This window comes from Narcine bancroftii, chromosome 4, assembly GCF_036971445.1.
Source record: "Narcine bancroftii isolate sNarBan1 chromosome 4, sNarBan1.hap1, whole genome shotgun sequence".
NCBI lineage: Eukaryota > Metazoa > Chordata > Chondrichthyes > Torpediniformes > Narcinidae > Narcine > Narcine bancroftii.
The window spans coordinates 266,193,215-266,221,063 of record NC_091472.1 but is presented as its reverse complement, the minus strand read 5'-3'; the positions used below and the strand labels follow the sequence as shown (position 1 = coordinate 266,221,063).

The window sequence follows — 27,849 nt, the reverse complement described above, 5'->3', positions numbered from 1 at the left end:
CCCACATACGCCACATAATAATTTGATGTTCATATAGAATTGCCATTAAGGCTTGTTCGCATGTCATTTATTAGGTTAATAAATTTTGTGTTAAACTTAACCCATTTGTTTGTGTCTCTCAATTGCTGCTGGGGAATGTTACAGAAGGATGCTGACGCTGGTGTTGGGCAATTTTGCAGAGAGCATTGTTGGCATCTCTCCAGAGCTTCAAAGTTCCTGCTGAAGGTTGTACTGTGAGTGGGAAGGGAAGGTTGAGAATCACTGTTGTAGACCTAATTGTTACTGAAATATTTTGTCTGAGAAAAATTGTTATTGGCCCATTTCCTTTGGAGTTATAAAAATGTGCTCATAACGAGTCAATTAGGTATGATTAAAACAGTAGCTTTCAAACTTTTTCTTTCCACCCACATACCATCTTAAGCAATCCCTTAAGAGCACCTCTGGCATCGGGAATACTTAGTGACATGTGAGTGAAAAGAAAAGGGTTGAGAACCACTGGTATAAAGGTTGATCAAGAAGAATATAAAATTAATTTGTTTGCTGGTGATGTTTTGGTTGATTTGACAGACCCTATGAATATGTTGTATCAATTACATACAAGATTTGAAGAATATGATGAATTATCTGGGTACAAGATTAATTGGGACAAAAGTGAAATTTTGCCCTTGGTTATGGGTGACTATACTCAATATACAAGGGCCACTCAATTTAGGTGGCCAGATGCTGGAATTAAATATTTAGGTATTAGGGTGAATAATTATTTAAATAATTTATATAAATTGAACTATTTTCATTAACTTAATAAAATTAAGGGAGCATCTGAATAGATGACCAATAAATTTAGTCAGTAAAGTAAATCATATGAAGATGAATATTTTCCTTAGAGTTCAATACCTTTTTCAGTCGATCCCCAGCTCAATTCCTCTTTTTTTTTAAAAGGGCTTGAATAGAAAGTTAGAAAGTTTTTATGGAAAGGGAAAATAGTGAGGGTTTCTTTGGAAAAATTGACTTGGAAGTTTGAATTGGGAGGTTTACAACTTTCCCACTTTAAAAACTGTTATAGGCAGCTCAAATGAAATTTATGAATGTACTGTTTGGTGTAAGTATAATTCATGCTTGGGTTAATATAGAACTTAGGAAAATAGGAGGAATTAATATACAGGATTTTATTTACATGGAATTAAAAATTGTTGGTGGAAAATAAAGATGCATATTTTGAAAGATCTGATTGAATTATGGAATAAAATTGATTTTGAAATGGGCACAAAAGAATTAATTTCAGGAAAAATGCCTTTATGTCAAAATAGACATTCCATTTTCTATGTATGACCCATCTTTGAGGATGGGTATTGAGAGGATAGAGGATTGTTTTGAAGCTGGAAGATTTATAACATCTGAACGAATTAAGAATAAATTTAATGTGCCAAATAATACTTTTTTCTGTTATTATCAAGTTAAAGCTTTCTTGACTGATAAATAGGTCCAGGTTTGATGTTACTTAGTCGGAGTGAATTAGAATTATTGATTCATAGTAGTAATGTACAATTTACTTCAAAAGAAAGCCTCTAAAATTCAGGTGCTTAAGTTGAGGTTAAGATGGAAAACAGATTTAAATAGATAAATAGATGAGAAAGATTGGATGCAATTATAGAGATAATATGATGAAAATTATAAATGTTAAATATAGGTTGGTTCAACATATATTTTTTAAACATCAGTTATATTTGACGACTCAAAAATTAAAAAAAATTGAATCTTACATTATTAGATTTATGTTTTAGATGTGGTCAAGAGATTGGATCATTTTTGCATTCTACTTAGAAGAGTCCTAAAGTTAAACATTTTTGTTTGGAAGTTGGAAATTTTTTGGAATGATTTACAGGGGTTAAGTTCTCACAAGATCCAATGCTTTTTCTGTTGGATAATATTTGGACTATAAAATTTAAAATGGCATGCAGTACTTCCTAGCTATATTCCACTTGAGAAGATTACTTAGTTTATGAAATAAATATCAGATATTTTGGAAAATATGGCACTCATATTTGCAAAATGTGGGTATGATGTTTAACAGACTCTCGCAAAGCCCCATCTCTTGGTAACCTCCAGCATTATATAGTTTATCTCCTTGACATTCTCAAGTCTTTTTTTTCGATTTTTTTTTTCTCTTTCGTTTTTTGGAGGTTTGGGGAAGGAGGAAGGGGGGATTTTGTATACCACATGTATAATTTTTGAAATTTTTTAAATTTAATTTATTTTTGATACATTTGTATTAACAGTTGAGGTTTAAAAATTGTTAAATAAAAGATTTTTTAAAAGGTGCTCACTGTCACTTATGGGCAATAAGAGGTGGTAATAAATTTTTAAATATAAAAACATTTTTGTTAGGCAAACAGCACAGTAACTTCAAGCCCACGAACCCATGCTGCCCAATTACCCCCAAATGACATCCAACACCCATTTTCCTCATATGTTTTGAAGGATGGGAGGAAAGTGAAATCCACAGACACAGGGAGAACGCACAAACAACTGCTCGATTCAAACCCTGGTTGCTGGCACAGTACAGCATTGCATTTAATGCTATGCTCTCTGTACCACCCATGGTAATACTGGCCAGATGGTGCCCGATCCCAAAATATGCAAAAAATAGATTTTAAAAATCTTTGCAATGTTTCTCTGCAGTCTTCATTGTGCTTAGCATCTTTCAAATTTTGTGGAGATAGAGAGATTTAATCACACAATTGAAAGAAAGATTATTTCTGAGTTGGGATTTTGACCATTTTTATTGTTGGCCCATTAGTCAAGTTATTTTGTGCTGGTACCAACATTTACAGATTCATTACTAGTTTGAGGAGTTGCAGAAGAAGAAAAAAAGACATTATATCCACACAGATTTCAAATACCTGAAAGTCTTTTCATATATTAGCAAGTGTGGAATTCGAAAATGGACAATGCCACCTACCAAGAGTACGAACAGCTTCTTACCTCACTGAGCTGTTGTTGGACTTTGCGAATTCTCCTCAATTCCGGAGTGTCAGAGGTGACAGCATAAGGTTTCCCTTTCTCATATTCAAATTGTTCTTTGTACTTGTTCTGAAAAGAGATCACATTTCTTGAAGCCAAAATCATGAGACATCTTTTGTGATAATGAGATCTGATTTTGTAACAATCACTGCAACATCACATTGGATTCCAATCTCTCAAAGGCCAAATATTGCCACAGACATTGCTACTCTTCCCAACAGGATTTGCATCATGACAGTGCAGTCCTAATTTTTTAAACCAAAAGTAGACTTTATTCACAATAAATTATTTACAAAAGGAAAACATTCACATTTATAACAACTGTGTCTTTCCTTTGCAATATTTTCATTGAAATTGAAATTCCATCTCAAATAAATGCAGAGCACATAAGAATACATTCTCTTCTTCTTTGGCTTGGCTTCGCGGACGAAGATTTATGGAGGGGTAATGTCCACATCAGCTGCAGACTCGTCCGTGGCTGGCAAGTTCGATGCGGGACAGGCAGACACGGTTGCAGCGGTTGCAAGGGAAAATTGGTTGGTTGGGGTTGGGTGTTGGGTTTTTCCTCCTTTGTCTTTTGTCAGTGAGGTGGGCTCTACGGTCTTCTTCAAAGGAGGTTGCTGCCCGCCGAACTGTGAGGCGCCAAGATGCACGGTTTGAGGTGATATCAGCCCACTGGGGGTGGTCAATGTGGCAGGCACCAAGAGATTTCTTTAGGCAGTCCTTGTACCTCTTCTTTGGTGCACCTCTGTCACGGTGGCCAGTGGAGAGCTCGCCATATAACACAATCTTGGGAAGGCGATGGTCCTCCATTCTGGAGACGTGACCTACCCAGCGCAGGTTGAAAACAGTAAATTAAGTTGGAACAACTTCAAAAAGCTTCTTCTCCATCAACAGCCAGCAGGAAGTCTGTGCCACCCAGTACAAACATGTGACCAATTCATCTACTAATCTTGTACGTCTTTGGAAGGAAACCGGAGTACCTGGAAGAAACACAAGTAGACACAGGGAGAACGTTCAAACTCCTGACAGACAGCACCCGATTGGAACCTAGGTAACCAGTGCTGTAGCTGCTCTTTCTCTTGACATTGTCTGGCTTGACTCCATGTAGGAGTAATGGTCATCTCAACTTCCCCAATGGGCAAATACTGTCTATATATGGTGATCTGTGTTTATGCTATCTCTCTACTCATGAATGGAAATTCTCGTAAAAATCAGAGTTCCCACCACAGTCCATAATGGTCACAATTAGCATCATGGATGGAATGAACAGAGCTAAGAAGCTGTTCAAGGCTCAGGTAAGAGCAAATCTCATATCCAAAGAGGAAATGGGAAATTCTAAATAGCAACTGGAAGGCAATCTCGGTGGCCAACTCTTAGTGGAATGGAGGAAAGTATGGTCACTCCAAGGGATTGAGGAGAGAAATCTTCAGCATTATCAGAGATTATGGTGAAACATTTGTACTGCAGGGGTGGTGGTAAAGAAAATGCCAATAAACTGCAAGCTGTTAAATGTTATCAATTTAACAAGGCTTGAAGAAGGTGATGCAAAACTATTCCAGGTTCAGGAACATTTGCTACGCCTCCACCATCAAACTCCTAGACAACAAACTCAAAGACTCATTTAAGGACTTGCACATTATTTATTATTGAATATTTATTTTCTGTATTGAACAGTTTGTTTGCTCTCCTTTCTTTGATTATGTTTCTCTCTTTTGTATACATATCTTTTCTTGAGTTCAGTTTTTTTGCACTACTGTTCAGTAAAAATTCTGCCTGGCTGCAGGATAAAGAATCTCAGGGTTGTAGGTGATGTACTCTGATAATGGATCTGAACCTTGCACTTTAAAGCAATAGAAGGCAGTGGCAATTTAAGCAGATATGATTGAAGAATGACCATGTGATCTGGAAGAGTTGGAGAAGGATTGATAGATACCAACTTTGGACTTGTCCTAAGGCCAGATTCAATTACGTTGTGAAATGATTGAAAACTTGATCCAGTTACTCAGCCTTGCGTCAGACAACATGACCAGATTTTGTTGAGTAACAAGTATCTATATTCTGGAATCGCCAACTAGCAGGATACATTTATGCCAATATTCATCACTCCCCAGTCAATAGGTCCACACACCTACATGGATGAGATCTAATAAAAACAACTTATTAATGGAAGTTCGACAGTGTTGGTGAATTCTGAGCATAACTGGTATTATGTGGCAGGGCTTCAACAAGCCTTGCCAGAAGAAATGTTTCAACATCCATTTGAATCACATCCCCAAACAAACATTTGCAATAGTCTTGCATTCTCAAAATTATTGAGCAAGTTATCATTTATTTAAATACTTTTAAAATGTCGGTTAAGGATACCCTTGGGCTTAGATAAGATATTCTCAACAGGCACCGCCATAACTTAAGTATGAAGGAAGTACCAGAGGGATTGACCATTGAAGAGAAAGAATACAGATTTCATACCGGACTGAATAGATCCTGCATCTTATTACTGTGCTCCAGGTATGGGGTCATAAACTTGGATTTGTCAACCTTCTTTTTCTTTTTGACTTCCCTGATAACAGGCTGGACCGACTCAGATTGACCATGGTGAACCTTAAACAGTGAATAACATAATTATTTCTTCCTCATAAACAAATGAACTGCTGTCTAATATTCACCAGTTACTTGACTGCTCATTGTGTACTCACCTCTCGAATGACTGTCTGTGGTTCCAAAATCTGATTGGAAAAATAAATTTGAATTTAGAATCTGATTGAATGGTCAGATTTATTGCCGCGTCTGGAATTAGTTCTGTCCCTAAACCTAAAATTATCAAAATTCTCTGCTCAAAAATTTCAGATCTGAATTTCATGAATTGAATTTGTTAACAGCATTTCCATGCATGTAACGTTTAGTGGCTGCTTGGCATGTGCACTTCACATCAAATCCTAGAGAACTATCCATTGATATAATTTATACAAATATTTCAAGGGGTAATGCTTTTTTGGCCTCAGTTAAAGGACCTGACCTTATTTCTAGAGTTGTTGGGGACTGATAAATCCATCCTGCTTCAAGTAGGTGACTTATTTATCTCCCCAATAGGTTGGGTCAAACCCCCACCAACTCCAGTTACTCACTGATTAATATCTCAGATGCAACTCTTATCCATCATCCAGTTGTTCTCAGCTCACAGCTGCCTATCCCCACCCAAATGTCTCCAATCTCATTTTGATACCACCCCTTCACCAAATTGTCTGCAGACTTGTGTATTAATCCTGTTTCTTGAAGACCCATCCACCTTGCCATTTGTATAATGGTCTCCATCAGTTCCTCAATTCCTGATCATGTGGCTACAAACCCTCACACCCCAGCAAACCTCTCTCCAATATCCTCAATTGATTCCTCAGGGCCACCTACACTAGAACATTACAAGATTCTGGAGTAGTTACATCATACATGATGCCTCTGGGCCTGGTAGAGTCCAAGCCCATAAAATATTCAATGAGTTCCTGTTGGTCTGATTTCATGATTTGGATTCATATTTTATAAACAAATGTTTTATTTAAATTTTTCTCATCGCTCTAGAGACCAAATGTAATCAGAGTAAATGTTGGAAAACAAAGTAGTACAGTAAATTTAGCACAATTTCTACTTGCTAAACTTGCATCTAACTCCATCGTGCAAGGGGTTTCTGGACATTCTCATTGACATTAAACAGCAATCAATGTCACCTGCACAAAAGGCTGCTTCAGCATTAGTTAAAGCATCTTGACCTAGCCTAGGGCACTACTGGAGTCTAAGGAGTATATCATCCTCCAGGTAAGGTGTCCTTGGGTCCTATTGACCCCTGATTATGATTTTGTCTGCCCCAAGAAAGGTGTCCATTTTTTGATCAATTTTCCCACCTCCAACCAACCATCTACTCTCTGGTTTTCGAGTTTTTATCCTCAAAAATCCTTGCAATAATGGTGGGAAATTGAGCAAAATTTCTATTGCATATGGCATTACAGTGAGGGCATACTGTATGCTAGAATATCTATTCTGTGAGCCCAGCCAAGTGTTACATTCAATAGATGAACAAACCTAGTGGGAGAACTCAAGAGACTGAGCAGCATCTGTGGCAGAAAAAGAATGGTTGATGTTTTGGGCCAGAACCCTTCATCTTGACCTACTGAGTTCCTCTAGAAGATGAGGCTAAATTTGGATTACTGTGTGTAATTTTGGTCACCCAACTACAGGAAATATATCAATGACTTCAGGAACTGAGTTACAGGGAAAGGTTAAACATGTTAGGACTTTATTCCCTGGAGTGTAGAAGAATGAAGGGAGATTTGATAGAAGTATACAAAATTATGAAGCGTATAGATCGAGTAAATGCAAGCAGGCTCTTTCCTCTTAGGTTAGGTGAGATACAAACCAGAGGCCATGCGTTAAGGGTGAAAGGGGAAAGATCAAGGGGAACTTCTTCATGCAGAGAGTAGTGGGTGTGTGGAAAAGCTGCCAGCTGAATTGCTGAATGTGGACTCAATGTTCACATTTAAGATGAATTTGGACAGGCGCATAGATGGGAGTGGTAAGGATGGCTATGAAATGGGTGCAGGGATTAGGCTAAATAATAGTTTGGCATAGGCTAGAAGGGCTGAAGGGCCTGTTTCCTGGGCTGTAAATGTTCTGTAGTTCTCACCTCTCAAATAATCATGCACAATTCCAAATAATTGCACTGAAGACAATCAATTAGCAGGTGGATGATTTAACTCATTTTGTTGCAGGATTTATTCTGTTCTTTAACCTTTTGCATTGGTAAATGTTCACAAATTATTCTCACCTCTCTTCTCTCCTCTCGAATGATGGTTCGCGGTTCAGAATACTTGTTGGAAAGAAAAACAGTAATTTAGAGGCTAAATGTATCATCACATTTGTGGTAGCACAGGATTTATTCTGTTCTTTGATCATACGTATTAGCAAATATTCATTAATTATTCTCACCTCTGTTCTCACTTCCCGAATAACTGTCTGAGGTCCCGAGGACTAAAGGAAAAGCAAAGTTGTAATTTAATAGCTTGTAAAAATCATTCACTTATTCCACCTCAATTATCAATGTACAATAATATTATCACTCATCTTTTGCATACATGCTCCTTTCTCTGAAGTCTCATAGGAAACAAAGTATCATTGAGTAGCTAAAAAAAATCACAATGTCTGTAAAATAAGAACCACTTGTACAGCTTTAAGACAAAAACCTCCCAATATTTGCAAACGATTTAACCTCGTTACTGTTCTCACCTTTCGAATGATTGTACGTGATTCAGGAGCCTTGTGGAAAAAGACAGCATTAATTGGAGAATTAAATAAAAGGTGTCACGTTTTCTGCAGCCAAAGTTTACATACGTTTATCTCGCTGAGTCAGAACTGTTCTAAGTTGCCATGCATTTTCAAGCCTGCAACAAAGCATTTAATGGACCATTGATTTTCATTGCGGCAGATAGCAACGTTCATCAGCAATTAGGAAACTTTGCCAATGCTACAAAACAAAATCAGTTGAATCATCAGAAAATGAAGCAGAGTTAATGCTCTGGGCCAACACAATAATTCAGGTAAAAGGTAATCAGCCTAAAACCATCAATATTTCTTTCTCTACAGATGCTGATTGACCTGCCAAGACTTTCCAATACTTTTCCACAGCTTATCCTGACCTCAGTATCAGCAGCATGTGGGCCAACATGAAGACAAGAGAGGGCAGATGCTGGGACCTCTCTCTCTTGTTCTCGATTTCTTACTTTGATGAAGGCCTCAAGCCCGAAACGTCAGTTACGTATCTCTGCCTTTGATACATAAAGGACACCGTTTGACCTGCTGAGTTTCCCAGCATCTTGGTGGTTTTACTTCAACCATGGTGTCTACAGAATTTTGTGTTTAACTTCCTTAGGTTTACATATTTATTGCCTCTTAATTTAATTATCTTATTCTAGTTTTCCTTTTTAAGTCCATGATCAGCTGCAGCAAGTAAGAATTTTGGCCAGATGTAAACTGTAAACTCATCATCATTATCCAAGTGCAGTTGTAGGCAAGTGCCCCATTTTGATTTGGAGAAATGTGTGAAAACTGAGGAACTCGCCACAACAACTCTTTTCCTACTTCTACATTTCCTGAAATCAGAGGATAGTATATAAGATTTGAATGAGCTCCCGTCTCAAACATTGCTTTGATGATGACAGCAAAGCAATAAATGCTGCTTATCAGACATATTCCAATACTTGAAGACATTTTTGATTCCAGACTATACCTCTAAAAGCATTGAACAATCAATATAAGCAACAATGGACCATGCCATCACCATACTGATACTTACTGGATGGCACCCCCGTCATAACACAGGATAACATAGGAGAAAGATGTATGAATTGTCTGCAGTTAACACAAGGCTGTTAACACAATGCAATACTGTAGCAGCAAAATATTATCCATAGTTTCCAGGCAAACCAACATAAATCAGTTTGTATCAAGTACTTTTGAATTTCCTTGACTGTGAAATTGCCCACATTTATGTCGGATGTATATGCGATCAAATCTACTCATTTACTTTTATTGTTATAGCTTTCAAAGACCTGTGTTTTAGAATTGGAAGACCAGTGAATTACATCCTAGATCCTAGTTCAGGTGCATCCTACTTCCTAGTAACGGCTGATGCTGGGTTTGACGATACCTTTGTCGAGCAGACATTGTGCCTCAGACTTTATGAAATCTTGGTCTGCTGCACTGTACCTCCTGCTCTTCGTAGCAATAGGTTCGCAGTCTGAGGACAGATTCAGGAAGAGAGGTGGAGCAGGGAGGGGTTGATGTTCAGTGTGGAGAGGCTGCATGTGGGTTCTGATTTTGGGGGCCCTCTGTTCCGAACCGTTACGGAGGGAGGGGACCAGAATACTCCAAGGTCATGCTTTTAAAAGGACAAAGGAAGTCCAGACCCAACAACACCGGAGCACACAATTCATCAAGTACATACAGGCGAATCTTACAGAATTTCCCCCCACCCCCCCCTCACGTACTATACAATGCTGTTAAATACACGAATAATGCAAATGAGATTCAAGGAATATGCTATAATTGGAAGGATACATCTTTAGGTTATACTCTTGCACAGTCTGTGAGTCTATGAAGCTTTCAGTAGAACCTTTGTCGATTAGGCATTTAGTGGAATGTCCATTTACCTTCACAGCCACTATGGAGTTGCTGAATTGGTGAGGTCTGCCAGACCTTGGACCCCAGAGACTCCATACTCCTTTCTCAAATTGCCTCACTGTCTGGGTTGCCCTGCGTGGGTAAGATGGCATCAACCTTGTGGCGTGGCAACATGGCCACCTTCCTTCCTCCCTTGATGACGATGGCACCAAGTTTGAATTTGGGTTGCGGCAAGTTGGCCGCCAAGATTTTTCATGCCATTTCTTCATTGCCACTGCCACCCTCCGTCGATATGTAGCGCAGCAAATAAGTTCGGGTGAATTTGAGGCAGACAGCTTGGGGCTGGAATTGGATCCTCGAATAGTGCAGATCACATGCTTCCCCAGGCTTCCCCTCACACAGAAACCCCTCACCCAATGCTCTTTCTTGCCACAGATTGAACACTCTGAGTCTTTAGCTGGGCAACAAGATCGGGGATGCTGGCTTTTGCCACGGAAAGAGCACAGGAGCACTGCCTAGCATAGGAAGTAGCAGCCATTAGTGCTGGGGTAGCGGGAAAAGCCGGTCTTGGAAGGGGTCACCTGAGTGAGCGAGCTCACTGGCTTTGAGGTTGTCATTCTCGAGCTTGGCCTGTCCCAACAATTTGGCCAGTTCAACGTGGCTAGTCAGATCCTTCTTACCCGACTTGAGTAGCCGCTGCCTCGTACCTTGAGCGGACCCCCGCAACTAGAGTGTCCCTGATCTGTTCTTCTTCACAAATGCGACCCTTAGCTTTTTTGTACCTGCACTTTTTGGCAAGCGTCCACAGATCCAGCAAGTAGTCATCAATGGTCTCTCCTGGCTTTTGGCGACGTAAAGCGAGCTAGTGCCTCGCTAGGACCTTATTTTGCGACTTCAGGTACCGAGCCTTCAATGCCTCGATGGCAGCGTCATATGTTGGGCAGTCCCTGATGACTGCATACCCTTTTGTTCCTACCCTCGAAACAAGTGCGGACCTCCCGAGTTCATCAGTGTGGAAGACGTCTCTGGTTGCGATCAGGTAGGCCTGGAAGCAGTCTAGCCAGTACGTGGACTCCTCAGCTGCGTTGGGGGACAGAGCGTCTATCAGCAGCGTATCTGGCTTGAGTATCGCCTCCATCGATAGGGGATAAGTTAATAAAATCGTAGGGCTAATAAAATCTCTCACGACTAGAGGGAGAGCAAATGCTTTTATTAGTTTATAATTAAGGGTAGGGTCTCACAGTAGTCTTCAGAAGGGTTCTGGGTTCAGGCAGGAAACCAGCATTATATGTGAGCAGACGGGGGCAGAGCCAACCATCAGCACAACACACTGCCAGTGAATCCCAGATCACTGCACCTCTATAAGTCACCTCTCACCCTTCTTCACTCCAAAGAGAAAAGCCCTTGCTCTGCTAACCTTGCATCACAAGACATATTCTGCAATCCAGGCAGCATCCTAGCAAATCCCCTCTGCACCCTCTCCATAACTTCCACATCCTTCCTGACCAGAACTGAACACAATATTCTAAGTGTGATCTCACCAGAGAATTTTAGAGCTCCTACACTTCCAGAACAAATTCCAAAACATTTATACTGACATGAGCTGCTTCTTACAGATATCAGAAGCCATTCATCACAGGTACATCAATAGAAAATGGCAAACTGTTTTAACAGTCAGAAAACCATATAACCACTTACAGCACAGAACAGGACAGTTTGGCCCTACTAATCCATGCCGTAACAAATCCCCACCCTCCTAGTCCCACTGACCAGCACCCGGTCCATACCCCTCCAGAAAGAAAGGACACTCAAGCAAGGCACAAGATTAAGGCCAAGGTAGTGAACCAAAGCAACTCTAGTGGTAGGTTTGTTCACAGAAATAACCTTTCCACAAACTGAAGTAGAATTAAGCATATTTACGTATATGCAGCAAGCGACAATGGAAGAATTCAAGTGAAACACAAAAGTCTGCAAACACTGTGATTGCAGTAAAAACAGAAATGCTGGAGAAACTCAGCTGGTCTCGCAACATCCACAGGAGGTAAAGATATATTACTGACATTTTGGGTCTGAGCCCTTCTTCAAGATATAAGCATAAAACAGGAAGGCCTCAGGAATAGCAGGGGGAAAGGTCCAGACTAACAGTCAAAAAGTGTTTATTGGCTAGGTTAAGAGGAAAGGTGAGAATCGATTTTGGCTCTGTGAAAGGAGACAGAGGGAAGAGAGAAAGAGAGAATTTAAAACCAGGGGAAAGGCAACAAATGGTGGGGGGAATCTAATGGAAACTGAAGAAGTCGATGCTAATGCCATATGTTTGGAGGGTGCCCAGACTGATGATGAAGTGCTATTCCTCCAATTTATAGTTGGTCTCTGTCTGGCAGTGTACAAGACCATGAACAGACATCAGCAAGGGAATGGGATGGGGAACTGAAATGGGTAGCCACTGGGAGATACACGCTATTGCGATGGATAGAGTCAAGATACTCAACAAAGCAATCTCCCAGTTGTGCTCAGTCTCTCCGATATAGAGGAAACAAAAGAATTCAAAGAAAGTTCAACACAAAAGTGTGACTAAATTAATTGTTCTGAACATTGAAATGGCAGCAGAACAAGGTACATAACTCAATCAGTTCTGCCAAGTATCCTGAACAAAAAGAGGACAAGAAAGATATTAAAGAATAGGACAGATTAAATGTTTAAGGAGTCACAACAGTCAATAAATAAAAGTGTGCTGACCTAAAGCTCATCTCAGGAAATTGAAATTGGACATAAAGCAGCAGTTCAAAAATCACACATCTACTGGGAAAATAAAGAAAAATGTTTCAGGGAAAGTGACCTACTATTCATTGCTTCTATTGACTTAGGTTCTTGTGTCTCATGAAAAGTTCAGTCAGTTACTGTTCAGACCAATATTTTATTTTGGGAAAACAGACCTTAACCCTTGGTACACAATGTTGGTCTTAAATTGGCAATACCAGCAATTCAGAAATGGGCCTTTCTTTCTCTCGATACGACCACAGATTGAACATTGATCTTCAAATCAAAATGCCTTGTAATTGCATTATTGAGGTTATGATTGGTGAATTCAGATGTAGGAATTTAAAGCATAATCTTCTCTTGTTAATAGTTGGTCCCTCTTCATTTGTAGCAACAGAAATAGATACAAAAACATAACATTCTAGAAATGAATATGCAAAACATCTTTGAAAAGATAGACTTGAATAAGTCAGATGGAGACATGAAATCATAGAACTACCATGGCTGACGATGCAAGATGTTGTCAGAGGAAAGTCAAGTTGAATGAGCTGTCATACTCAGTGTGTTCAGGAAACCGATGAGAAGGACCTTCACGTTTAACAGGCTGGTTGTTTATTTCCCAAGTTAGTTAGAACTGGAAGCAACAGAATTGTATCTTCCAGCAAAGATACATTTGAAGAGTTGGAAATAAAAATCTGTGAAATTACTTAAGGTATTCGCCAGATCCGAAAACCACTATGAGAACCATAGAAGAAAAACAGAAAAGCATTTCAAGTTAAGGACCTTAACAGAATTGAAAATGGCTGATGGGAAGTGAGTTTTGATAATCTTTTAAGTCTTCATTGTCTCTCAAAATGAATCAAGGTAACAAGCACTGGATTCTGCACGATGACAGAGTATGATGGCGAAGAATTGAGATCCAGTTTCGCATCCTAAAAGAGTTAATTATTCTTGGACCCATTTACAGGTACTTTTATTTGAATGGTTTGAAAGTACAGAGCTTAGTTCCATCAGATCGTGAAGAGAAGCAGTTTGAATTGCAACAAAATTATGACCCAAGTTGTGGAGCAAAACAACATTTGTTTTTCAACTCCACTTCAGCTGAAGTATGTAACATATATGAAAATTGGAGACTTGTTAGAAGCACACATGTAAATTGCTCAATTCCAGATAAAGATATGCACATGAATCTGAATAGTGTATAAGAGTAGAGACGCTACAGGGCACTGGCGAGACCCCATTTTTGGGGCCCCTACCTGAGAAAGGATGTGATGTTGTTGGAGAGGGTGCAGAGGAGATTTACTGGGCTGATTCCTGGAAATGCAAGGGCTAACATTTGAGGAGCGTTTGGGAGCTCGGGTTGTATTCGTTGGAGTATAGGAGAGTGAGGGGGGAACTCAGAGACATTTCGAATATTGAAAGGTCTTGACAGAGTGAATGTGGATAAGATGTTTCCATTGATGATGAATTGAAGACAAGGGGTCATAGTCCTAAAATTAGAAGTTAATTTTCCAATTAAAACAGAGAGGAGGAAGAACTTCTTTAGTCAGAGGGTCGTGGATCTGTGGAACTCACTGCCACATAAAGCAGTGGAGGCCAGATCACTGAGAGTATTTAAACAAGAAATGGATAATTATCTTTTTGGTAAGGGTATCAAGGGATATGGGGAAAAGGCTGGAAATTGGAACTAGGTGTAAGCATAGTTTAGAGCCATGGAACAGACTCTATGAACCTAGTGGCCTGCTTCTGTTCCTTCATCTTGTGAATATTGTAAGTGAAGGGTAATATTTTAGACCTGAGCCCTTCATCAAGTAATGAGCAAAATGCCTGAATAAAAATTATTCATTGATAAAAATTACATGATTGTAAGTTTATTTCTATAGACCAAAGGAGTAACACAAAATTCTATCAAAGTGAGTCATGAAGTGCCGCCTTTTTCGATTTAAGACGGATAAAATGTCAATAATGCAAGTTCCTTTGTGAATATAAAAATAAGACACAGTAAACCTGTTAATGCATTAAATCTGCAATTAATACATGAAAAATTAGGAAATTGTGCAAGTGTATGTGAATGCATGGCATACATACAGTGTAGCTAGAACCAAATAAACATTTTACAGTGTACTTTCTCATGTTATCAAAACCTCCACTACCTTCTGTTTGAACAAGTCACGTGGGCATATATCCTCATCAAGCGACTTGGATTCCACAATTGGTCTGGATTGGCATTAATTAGACTTAGCTTCCAGTTTTAATTACTCACACGAGATCTATGATGGAGATAGTAATGTCCATCATAGCTCAGCTACCATCTTAAGTCGTAAATGCAGGCTCGATTTTGATATTTAAGAATGGGAGGGGTATGGAGGGCTATGGTCTGGTTGCAGATCAATGGGAGTAGGCAGAATAACAGATCAGAATGAACGAGATGGGCTGAAGGTCCTGTTTCCATGCTGTAGTGTTCTGTGGTTCATTACGAACGATATGTAGACATGAGGTTTGCTTAATTCTGCCTCGAAGCAAATCTTTCAGCACATTTCCTCCATCCTGCAAAGCCACAGACTGGTTCACAGTTTTCATCATTTGTCAAATTGAAGATCACACATCATTTGACATGAGGGAATTTGTTTTATCCTTGCAAGCACCCGAAACAGGCTCCATAATTATGCTCCTGATCTTTACCATAAAAGCAAATAAAATATTCAATAGCGCATACTCATGCAATTTGGCAAACATAAACTTTCAGCTCAGTGGCCCATAACAGGAAGACACCAATTGCTGTTTCATGCAAACCTGTTCAGACAGTTACCTTTGTTACCTCTGTGATCGTTTTTCCCTTTGTCACCTCCTCACCTCCATGTGTATAGTACTACAAATGGGGCAAATCCCAGAGAATCAAAACCAAATTTGCATCACTTTTATTTTTGTCCAATTATTTTCCAGCTCTGTGCAAGACCATTAAAATTACTAAAGTTTAAAATATCTTTAAAATATCAGCACCTTTGTTTGCCAATTTATGCTAAGGAAACCTATTTCATTGAATTAATTTTCATAGAATCCCTAAAAACAGGAATGGCCTCAAATCTATTCAGCAATTCTGGGAGATCTTGGCTATCCTATAATTCCACTAATCCAACTTTATTCCACATTGATTAACTTTTGCATCTCCCATTTCAGGATCAGAATTTATTGTCATTCAATCTATGGAGCTTGTTGAGAGGTGGGTTGACTGGGTTGGTTTCCCCTGGTTGGTTAATTGGGTACTGCAAGTCATCCTTTAGTGGAGATGAATGGTGAAATAATTAAATGGAAGTTGATAGGCATGTGAGAACATAAGAAAGAGGAGAGAGGGTAGGATGTCTGGCCCATCAAGTCTGGCCTTGGACAGGTCCACCAGCCTGCCATAATCCTTACTACAAAAAAATCTAACTCAGTCTTTTATATATTTAATGAGGCAGCCTCTTCTACTAGGTCAGAAAATTCCACAGATTCGTGACTCACCGAGAGAAGCATCTCCATCTTTAACCTACTCCTCCAAACTTGAGGCTGTAGCTCTAGTTTCACTTACCCATGGAAACAACTTTCTTTATTCTATCTTATCAATCCTTTACAGTTGTATATGTTTCAATAAAATTTTCTCTCATTCTTCTGAATTCCAGTGAGTATAATCCCAGGCAACACAATCTCACTTCAAAGGCAAACTCCTGCATCTTTGGAATCAACCTGCTGATCGCTTATGCACCGCCCCTCAAGCCAGTAAATTCTTCCTCAAATAAGGAGATTAGAATGACATAATTTTCCAGGAGCAGGCCTGTGCACTTGCAGCTGATCCTTCTTGCTCTTAAATTCAATCCCTCCAGCAATGGAGGCCAACATTCCATTTTCCTTCTTGATTACCTGTGACTCCTGAAAACCAACCTTTTACGATTCATGAACAGGCATTGCCATGTCCACTGAACAGCACCATGTTGCAGTCTTCCACTATATAAATAATAATCTGATCTACAACTTTATTTCTTCCAAAGTGGATAACCTTGCTCTTGACAACATTGAACTTAATCAGACCCTGACCCACTCAATTAACCTCTGTAAAGTTGGAGCCAAGAGGGTAACCAAGTTCTCGGGAAACAGGTGATGGACAATGGGGCTGAAGAGATTGATCTGTGTCTAAATGGCCACCGCTTGATCATAAGAAACAAGGTCAAATTAATATCAGTGGATGATATTGTGCTGTCATATCCAATTTGTACGAAAGAAGCAGTTTCTAATGTACTATTGTGAAATATTTATTTTTCTGATAATTTATAATACAGGCAACAGATGGTCCTAATCACAGCATCAACATTATTCCCAGATGCCATGTTTTTAAAAAGAATCTGATAGAGCTTTACCTACGGTACAAAAATAAATATTTGTAGAATCTCACAGCACAGTGGCTATTTGACCCATTGAATGACATACTGAACAATCTAAATAATTAGCTTCACGCCCCATGACCATTTTCCCCCAAAGTCTTTTCCCCCCTTTTCAAGGTTTTATTCAATCTTGTTCTTGGTAACAATAAAACTCACTTCTTTTGCCAATGATCTCAAATCATATTTCTTAGATTGCTTCCCTCCACTTGAAACCCATGCAGACACGAACAAACATACTCCTTACAGACAGCGCTGGATTCGAACCTGGGTTACTGGTGCTGTAACAGCATTGTGCTAACTGTGTCACTCAAATTTTGATAACTTCCATTTAATGACCCTTTCATCTTCAAAAGGATTCAGCCTCGTGAATCGCTTCATGTCACTGGATCCTGATTTCCATGGAAGTGTTTGCTGTGCTTAAGGTTTGTTACCCACCAGATAGAACAGAGGGAAAAGTTACCTCAATGACAGAGCAATTTTCCATATCTGTTCATTACAGAGGTAGACTTTCAAATTAAATTAAGAGAGGGGTGAAATATTTGTGGAAGTATAGAGGGCAGTAAAAATGAATATTAAATACAGTAGAAAAGCTATAAAACAGGAAGTTAACCTAAAATAAAATGTAGACTAGAAGAAATAAAAGATTATAATGTTTGTCTGATAGCATATCTCTAGTTAAAATTGTTTTAATATTTCAATAGGGTATTCTTTCTGAAAATAATGTCACTTTAAATTCAATTAAAGATTCTTAAATCTCCCAAATGTTCTACTCGTCATGGTGAATGATATTCCACTTATTTTATACCTCTCAAAACCACCTGCAGCAATCATTGCTTTACCATGATGTCAACAGCAGTAGTGGGATACATGAATAAACTGCTTAGATGACCTTTTGCAAACCCTATAGTGTTACCTGATTCACATCATACATATTGATCCTGTTGTTGATGTGTGCCCTGATCTATTTAAGTAGGTTTATCTCATTACACCTAGCCTGGAGCCAACATATTTCCTACACTAGACTAGAATCACCCATTCATTTTTAAAGATGAAATAGGTTATAATTTTGAATCAAGATACTTAACAATACTACATGGACTCTCCAGAGCTGGAATTTGGCCACTATCAAGTGAACATCATCAAAATGAAACAAATGGGGCATGTTTGAAAAACAGCTCTTCACAATGATGACATGAGAACAGCTTTAGCTTCAATGACGTGAAATGAACTTTTCAAGCACACAAAGCATTATAACCCATTTTATGGGCTACAGTGTAATTTTGCTCGGCTTAATGTTGGAGAAATGGAGGATGGAGCTGAGAACCAGATTGAATGAAATTAGTAACAAGACCATGGAAGACCAGCAGATGACACATGCACAGAATGTAATACAGACACAGGATATGCTTCATGACACCAACATTTGGGTACATGCATGCAGAATGAAATGAACTGAGATTACTGTGGACAATAAAACAATCATAATCTCATAAACAGCAGAATAACAGTGTTCCAAGTTTATATCTTTATTGGTTTTAAATGAAAGTATTTTTTCTTTTCAAGTGACTGCTTTAAATTCCTGTCAAAAAGGTTCTGCTCTTGCTCTTGTCCAGTTCTTGAACATATTCCTTTCGGTTTTCTGAAAATTCTAAATACAGATTATACTGTCCAAAACTCTTACAATGTTTTTATATTAATTTTGCGCCTAGTTAACACGGAAACTAAACAGATTATATGGGACTTGACACAACTGCAAACTAAATGTGACATTCCATCACCTTTAAGATCACAAACAGTATAATGTAAACAACTTCTGCATGATCTGGGCAAAAATTAATGTTAGCCAATATAAATTCTATTCAAAATCTCATTTAGCCGAACTTATTTTTCACTACAAATGCAGAAATCAAACGAGATTAGACAATTTTCATATTTTAGGAATATGTAATTACACATATTCTTTGGTTTAAAAATCCCTTTTTAATTGAGTAGCACCAAGTTAATATTGTTCAATCTGTTTCCTAGGTATAATTAAGGACAAGGTATAATTAAGGACAAGGTGCAGTTTGGTACAACCAGAGGGCTGTCAAGAACCTAAAATAATGGGAAGTAGGTGCAGGAATGGGCCATATAGTCCCTCAAGTTGCTTCATTCTTCAATGGTGGGGCTTCCACATCACTACATTCCTGCCTGATCCCCATGTCCTTTTATTTTCTTAGTGCATAACAACCTTTCTGTCCTGCTCTTGAACATATTCCTTGACTGAACATAATCAGCCCTTAGAGAAAACAATTACAAAGATTAAAACCTGTTAAGAAAATAAATTTCTCATGATGTCAACCACAAGTGGGTCACTCTCAGACCATGACTTTTGTTCTTGGCTTTTGAATAAGACAAAGCAGCAATATGAATCCATCCTGTCAAATCCTCAAAGAATGATCACTGATTTTCATTACAATAATTAAAATGAATTGCAGAAGCAACTTTAGCTTTTGGTTATGGTGTGGAGCAAAGTTTAATGATGTTATTTTATCTCACTTCTAAAGCAATAAAGTCAGGATGAGATGTTACAATTTCCTTTTGTTCTCCTGAAGAAAAGTAAGAGTTAACCAGGTGAGAAGGTGGCTTAGGGGCAGTGCATGTGTAGCAGGATTTAATTATTTAGGCCTAATTTTTCCCCTACTTCTCCTGAAGGTATTCAACACTATAACTTGCTCAAATATCCATGGTAAAAGTACACAGTGTGAATTAGCAGGCTTTCCATTTCTGGGAAGTACCACAAATGAGCATGATGATGTGATACCTATGCACATCATCCATTAAGGGAGAATAACATACAATGCTGGAAACACTCAGCAGGTCAATTAACATCTGTGGAAAGAACAACAAAGTTAATGTTTCTGGTCAAAGGCCACCAAATCTGACTTGAAACATTAACACGTGTTTTTTTTTAAATATACACAGCCGCTGTGTTCCAGGAAATTATTCCCAATTTCCTGGAACACAGTCTGTGTGAAAAGATCACAACAGGAATAAAGGACTCATTCCCATTCCGACATTTTACCTCCTTGAGCCCTGGATATTTTCATGGATTGCCTGCAATCTAAACTAAACTGCAGGCAATTCTCGAACAATAGGCTAATGAATAGGACATCACTGACAATGGTGCTGTAGTGGCGCTGTGCATTGCAGGTACATTATACATCACCATCAACATAGACGCAGTGGCGTTGCATGTCCTGCCTCTTTACATACTTCTATCTAAATTTGCCAACAGATATGGATATTTGGAGTTTTGGTTCTGTGTCAACAGCCACTGCTGGAAGGTAGGGGGACATTTCAGAAAGGAAAAATCATGCAAGATCTATGCAAAAAAAAAAAAACGAATTATTTCTCTTTCCACAAACGCTTCCTTATCTGTTGGGCATTTCCAGCTTTTTGATTGTACGATACTTCAAATTTCTAGCATCTGTTTTTTTTTTGTTTTTCAAGTTTAGTTAGGGAGTGGGGAAGTGGGTTGGGGGACTTGATAGTGATTGGAAGCCAACTTGCAGATACCATTTGTATTTTCCTTAACTGAAGTGTTTCACCACTGGCTGTTAGACAAATGGAAGAACGAATGTGGGCAGTACAGGAGGGCAGCTGTAAAGACGCTTCCTTATCTCAATTCACTCCTGATCCCCCATTCAGTGTTCATGGCTTTTCCCATGATCACATGCTTTTCTTCCACATCCCAACATATTCAGGTGGTAGTTAACTGGGTCACTGCATAGTGTGATAGAATCTGAGACCAAATGACAAGAGGTGGGGAGAAATAAAAAAAAGGATTTATATAGGTGAATAGGTGGTTTATATTCAATACAGCCCCAATGAGCAGAATGGTCTAATCCATACTGTATCACTCCATAAATCTATGAGCCTGGCCAGAATTAGGCTGAGAACTGGCCAATTATATGGTTTATTTGTCTTAAAGCTACCTTAAGCAGTACACTTCATTACTAGGTCAAACAAGGGAACATCTGTTTAAACAGTTTTCACCCTTTCGTTAAGCACAAATTATCACCAAATACTATCCATGAATTGATTTCTCATTAAAGCAAAATATCTAAGAGAATTTCAGCTCACACGGGTTGACAGCTCCTAATAAGTATGAGAGAGTACCCAGCAGAGATATAATTAAACAGATGGAACAAATCCAAGAAGGATAAATGGGGAAAAAAAATGTTCTTGTGGTCAATGGGTAGATCCACAAGGTGGGACAAAGAAAACTCCAAAATGTCAGAAAATTATGAACTCAAAAATATTGAGATATGTTCATTTCCCAAGATTAGGGAAAGTAAATCAGGAAACTGCTGAAAAGTCCAAGAACAATCAGCAATGTCTGCAACTACAACCTAATAGAATTTTCTTAATATTACAAATTATTCCTCTTAGGTAAGCTCTCCACTGCTGTGAGATCAGTAATACCCACAGTTAAGTTTCAGTATTTAATAGGCTACTCATTTTGATTTCAAAATGGGGGATGGCAGCTGAAACCAACACCAGAAAGAATATCTAAAGGTGACCCAGGCTATTTGGTTCCACGCAATTCTTATTACATATCTGTCAGAACAGTTTCTGGCCTACCAACAGCTTGAGAATTGACTTCACCGCCTGTTTGAACTTGGATGCTGCATTTGTATGTGAGCTCAGCAAGCCTTGGATAAGTGCTGACAACCAAAGCAGACTCTGGCATGCTGGAAAAATAGACTTGAATCACAGGAATCAAAGGGAAAATGACTTTAGTTTCCCAGTCGAATGACTTAAGAGGCATCTTTTGTTAGTTTTTAGCAGGAGCCACTTTTTTGCTTGCTGAATATGATTAAATCTTTCAACCTAACCATTTTCTTATCATGAGGGAGCTCAAGGGATTGCCGTTTCCTGATTGCAGCCACTGTAATCTGTGCTTCCAACTGGGGAAGCCTAAAGCATCTCTCTATTCCATGCATATAGGGCCCTATCCAAAGTTCCAGTGGTGGAGATGGAGAATCTCCTTCACGGTCTTCCTAATCAGGCTGTCTAGATCTATTAGATAGTTTTGCAACTTTGTCATTCTCAAATGGAAATATAATTTAAGAAGTGCTTATACACAAATGCTTGGTTAAATAAGAACAAAGTATCATCCTCTATAAAAATAACAGCGTCATTTTTGTTCGTTAATTTTGGACACATTTGTCGCCTTATTGATTATTTTCATGAGCCCTTTCAGGGAGAAAACCTTTATAAACAGGTTGATAAATCAGTGGGTCAAAAACTTGGTTTATATTGACATTTTATGAGAAAAATTATCACCTTAGTTATTGGATTCTATATCCCTGTTATTATTGATGGAATAAATCACTGGCAGTGCTGGCTATAAGGTCAAGACTGCAGTAAGAAAATTAATGTGTTGACTTCTTTCCAGGTGATCACATTCTGCACATATTCTCTTACCGTTATAGTCTCTTCCACTTCATACTCCTCATATTCACTTTCTTCATCTTCCATTCTTACTGTCTGTCAGATTCTAAACCAAATGCAGAAAAACAATACATGGGACAAATATTGGATCAGCAAATGGAGATCATTTCTATGGGGTCTGCAAATAGTATTAATAAAGAATCGGGTTTGGAGGAGCCCAACATATACAGGATATTGTATCTAGGAAGACATTTAGCTAATGGTAGACATACCATGTATAAAAATACTTGCTAGACGTCAGCAGTTAAGTATACATATCAACCTTACAGAAATGAGACTGGGCGTGATCCAATTGCAATAGGAATCTATTCCCTTCAGCTTCTACAACTTAAAAAAAATTACAACCATAAAAAGGGGAGAATATGGTGAGAAGCTAATGCCAAGCAAATAAATAAAACCAGCTCCACATATACAGCGTTTTAATCTAAGGAATGATTTGCTTGCTCGGTCAATGGTATAGCACTGTGGGTGGCTCAGTATGGGGCAAAAGGAGGCAAATGTCCAGATCAAGCACTGAGGATTTCAAACAGCTGTTACTCATGTATCATATTAGTTAATACTGCTGGGTGATTGGATGGTTTGGATTCACTTGCTGAGTTGCAATTCCTTCTGAGGCAAGCAGAGCCCATAGTTAAATTTAGGAACACAGGCTGTTAAAACTTTTTTCTGAAAGTTCTAATTGCTAAAGAAAGTAACCAAGGGCCTGGTAAACTTATTGCAACAAATGCAGAACCAGGAGCTATTCCCATATCAAAAGGAGATTATCATAAATACTGAATCATGAGAATGTTCACTGCATTCTAACAAATGTCAAAAATCCATCCTGGCCAAGCGTTTATGTTTATAAAATAATGAAAACACAAATAAAATAATAGTTCAACCTTGTAAGAACATAATTAATGACAATTCAGACAAAAATGACGAAACCTTACCCGTGATTTTTACAGGTAAAAGTTCCCCCGCAGCTGCAGCCTTCCCAACGCTCCCCTCCCAAGAAACGCTGGTCAAGAGCTACCGGCTGCATCAGTGTCTAAATTATCCTGTAAACCAGTAGACCAATCAGCAAGGGCTTTAGTCAAGTTTCAAATGCTAAATATATCTCCTGATCCCTTTTAACAACCACCTGTTCAGCAAACCCTCAGAGAGACACTGGTTTAACTGGCCAAAGGCTTGAATGATCTCAGACAATACAAATTCAATGGTTGAAGCTTTGAAGCCAGGAAACTATATGAGCTGATCTCTTCAAATCACCAGTGGAGATTTCCTCTGTTGAAGTTGGAACATGAGATTGACATGTTCCATGGGTTGTGCTAACCTCTGTTTAGATAAAGGACAAGAGCTTATAAAGATCAGTTTCAGCACTTCTCAGCATTTCCTTTTCATCATTAATGCTCACATTTAGAAAGTGCAGTTGTATTATTATCCAGTAACTGTTACCAAAGGATAGAAGCAACTCTTCCAAGAAAATACAGTTTTGTTAATTAGCAAAAATGTGGTGGAAATGTTAAACAATATCTCACATTCATGCACCCTGTATTAAAACATTCTATCTTCTAAGCACCCTCATTCTGTCATTGTTTTCAGAATTGCTCCAGTAAGAATATCAGAGGAAGAACAGAACCAGAAAGTTTTCCCCGCCATTCATTAACTCGTTCACTTCCCACTTGATAAATCATCATCTTGATCTTCAAAATACTCAACAAGTGAGCAACCAAAAACCCTCGGTGGTAAGAAGTACCAAAAAGTTATAACCATGAGATGGAATTCCTTGTTTCACTCTAATGACCACTCCTGAGATTTTGCTTCCCAATCCTATACATTCCAGGAAGAGGAAACATGCTCTGAAAATCAATTTGATTTTGTGTACAACTTCCATCACAAGGATTCATACCATCCACAATTCCATCACAAATTGATTTCCCTTTGCAGTATATTTCCTGCTTCTTCAATCACAAATGGTGGTGTTGGATATCATCTGAAATCAATTGGTCACTTCTAATCAATACCATTCAATCTGAATATTAATTCATTACAGTACATAAAAGTCTTGGAGAGATTTAGCAGATCATGCACCATCCATAAAAAGCAAAAGGCAATCAACATTTTGCACCTGATTACTACCGCTTGGCTTATACTATTGACATCATACAATAACTCTGAAAGGCAGTAAAGTTGACAAAGCATAGTATTATGGCAATAATTACTTCATTCTGTGGAGCATACAATGTATTGACCAAAAGTATGATCCAATATTCAATTAACTGTTTAATTCACTTGTTTTATATAACTTGTCTAACATAGTAAATTTTGTTAGACACCAAGAATCTGCGGTGGATGTTTTCAGGAAGCTAATCTGTATTTTCACAGCTGCATCAAAAAAAAAGTTCATCCTTTGGGGTTATGCAAGGCAAAGAGACTACGTACACACTTCTGTTTTGGCTCAGTTTGCTGAGACATGGAATACACCAAAGAATATAATCTTAAAGAAAACACAAAAGTGCTGGAGAAACTTAGGTTATGCTGCATTGCACTAGAACACAGAATTTTCTTGTTTAACTCAATCTTAAGACCCTTCTTTGGCTTGGCTTCGCGGACGAAGATTTATGGAGGGGGTAAAAAAAGTCCACGTCAGCTGCAGGCTCGTTTGTGGCTGACCAGTCATACAAGAAAAGGCTGCTCTGCCTGTTGAGTCAGCTCCGCCATTCAATCATGAGCTGATCCATTCCACCATTCAGCCCCACTCCCCTGCCTTTTCCCCATAATCTTTGATACCCTGGCTATTCCGATACTTATCAATCTCTGCCTTAATACACCCACAGCCACTCGTAGTAGCCAATTCCAAACATTCACGACTTGTAAAGGTTGAAACTTTGTTTTTTATTTGATTTGTAGTTAATTTTGTGTCTATCCATTTGAGAAGTTATTGTTTGTAGTGTTACTATAGTGACTAGACTATGACATCATATGTCATGATATCTGAGTGGATTGAAAGTTTGCATCTCATTCTTCAAAGAATTATGAACTGGACACAAGCTCGAGATACTTTTTGAATTTGTCTTAATTCGTCTATTTCTTATATCTGTTTAAAGTTCAATATTGCTATGCTTTTTTATTCATCGTTATGAAAATCTCAATACAAAGTTATGCAAAATGTTTATCTGTTTTATCATTGAATTAAAACTTCTTAAAGTTGCAACGACAAAGTTTGGCTTATTGTATTAATAAGATAGAAATTCAGAATATCATTCCCACATTTCCTAGAAGATGACATGTTTTGAAATTAGGATATATTAGAACCTGAAATATCCTGTATAAGAGGATGGCAGAAAACCTTGTATATAAATGGAATTCTAAATTATTATCTGGCCCTAAAGAAGCTCCCCCCCCCACCCCATTAAAGCAATATTACAATAGGGAATAAAATTAATGGTCAAATTGGGGACATGGGGGGGGGGTCCTTCCAGATGAAAACACTTATTATTTACTGATTGTTGTATATTGTAAACTTTTCAATCGTATATCTTTATTCTCCCTGTGCATTATCTATTGTATGTTTTATATTAAAATCATTTAAAAAGATTGAAAAAGAAAGAAATGGAGACCAGTCCATGAGTCATTCCTCGATGCTAATCCTTTTATTTCAGGTATCATTCTTGTGAATCTTCTCCGTACCCTCTCCAATGCCAGCACATCCTTTCTTAAATAATGAGCCCTGTACTACAAATTAGGTCTCAACATAACAAACTTGCTCTTGTATCCTATTCCTATAGATATGAATGCCAACATTACATTAGTCTTCTTCACCACCAACTCAACCTGGAGGTTAACTTTTAGGCTATCCAGCATAAGGACTTGTTTTGCAAATTTTGAATATTCTCCCCATCCAAATAATAATCTGCCCTTTTATTTTTTCTACCAAAGTGAAGGACTGTACATCTTCCAGCAATTTATTTTATTTTCCCACTCTCCCAATCTATCAAAATCTCTCTGCAGCCTCTCCATTTCCTCCTCACTACCTGCCCCTCCATCTATTTTTGTATCATCTAAAAACTTAGGCACAGAGTCATTTATTCCACAATCCAAATCGTTAGCATAAAATGGAAAAAGAAGTGGCCCCAACACCAATGCTTGCAGAATACCACTGGTAACAGGTAGCCAACTAGAATAGGATCCCTTTATTCCCACTCTGATTTCTACCGATCAGCCAATGCTAGACCTATGTTAGCATCTTTCCTGTAATTCCATGGGCACTCATCTTATTAAGTAGCCTCATGTACAACACTATGTCAAAAGCCTTTTGAAAGTCCAAATGTACAACATCCACTGCATATCCTTTTTCTAGCCTGCTTGTGGTTTCCTCAAAAACAAAATTGCAGGTTTGTCAAGCAAGATTTTCCCTTAAGGAACCATGCTAACTTTGGACTATCTTGTTATCCACCTCTAGGTATTCTATAACCTCATCCTTGACAATGGATTCCAACAGTGGCTTCCCAACTACAGATGTTAGGCTAACAGGTCTATAATTTCCTTTCTGCTGCCTCCCTCCATTTTTAAATAGCAGAATGACCTTTCCAATTTTCAAGTCCTTTGGAGCAGTGTCAGAATTTGATGACTCCATAATCCCTATTGCTACTTCTTTCCAAACCAGAGTATGAATTCTACCTGGTCTGGAAGACTTGCCTACCCTTTGGTGTTTCAGCTTCTCAAGTATTTTCTCTCTCATGAGCATGACTGCACTCACCTCTCTTCTCTGACACCCTTGAAAGTCTGGTACCCTGCTAATGTCTTCCATAGTGAAAATGAATGCAAAATACTCATTCAGTTCCTCTACCATCTACTTGTCTCCCATTACAACTTATCCAGTGTCATTTTCAATTGGTCCTATATCTACTCTTGCCCCTTTTATACTCTTAATATAGACAAATAAACCTTTTAGTATCCTTTTTGATATTAAATGCTAGTCTCTGTTGAACTTACATATTTTTCTTCT

At 38.4% G+C, this 27,849-nt stretch overlaps 1 protein-coding gene across 19 annotated transcripts in view; it reads right to left on the bottom strand.

The window, feature by feature from the left end:
* The window catches only part of neb (nebulin), a 324,022-nt gene extending 300,143 nt beyond the window's left edge, over positions 1–23,879 (bottom strand). For 17 of the 19 annotated variants that reach the window (XM_069934922.1, XM_069934926.1, XM_069934925.1 and 14 more), the window contains exons 1-9: positions 23,792–23,879; positions 22,833–22,905; positions 15,755–15,814; positions 8,296–8,325; positions 7,999–8,040; positions 7,838–7,879; positions 5,721–5,750; positions 5,494–5,625; positions 2,983–3,090 (exon numbers count right to left, since the gene is read on the bottom strand). In XM_069934922.1, coding sequence (XP_069791023.1) covers positions 2,983–3,090; positions 5,494–5,625; positions 5,721–5,750; positions 7,838–7,879; positions 7,999–8,040; positions 8,296–8,325; positions 15,755–15,814; positions 22,833–22,886 — 498 coding nt within the window. In that variant the 5' untranslated portion in view covers positions 22,887–22,905; positions 23,792–23,879. The remainder of the gene's footprint in view (positions 1–2,982; positions 3,091–5,493; positions 5,626–5,720; positions 5,751–7,837; positions 7,880–7,998; positions 8,041–8,295; positions 8,326–15,754; positions 15,815–22,832; positions 22,906–23,791) is intronic. The other 2 variants (XM_069934923.1, XM_069934924.1) reach the window with 2 other exon arrangements.
* Between the last annotated feature and the right edge of the window lie 3,970 nt (positions 23,880–27,849).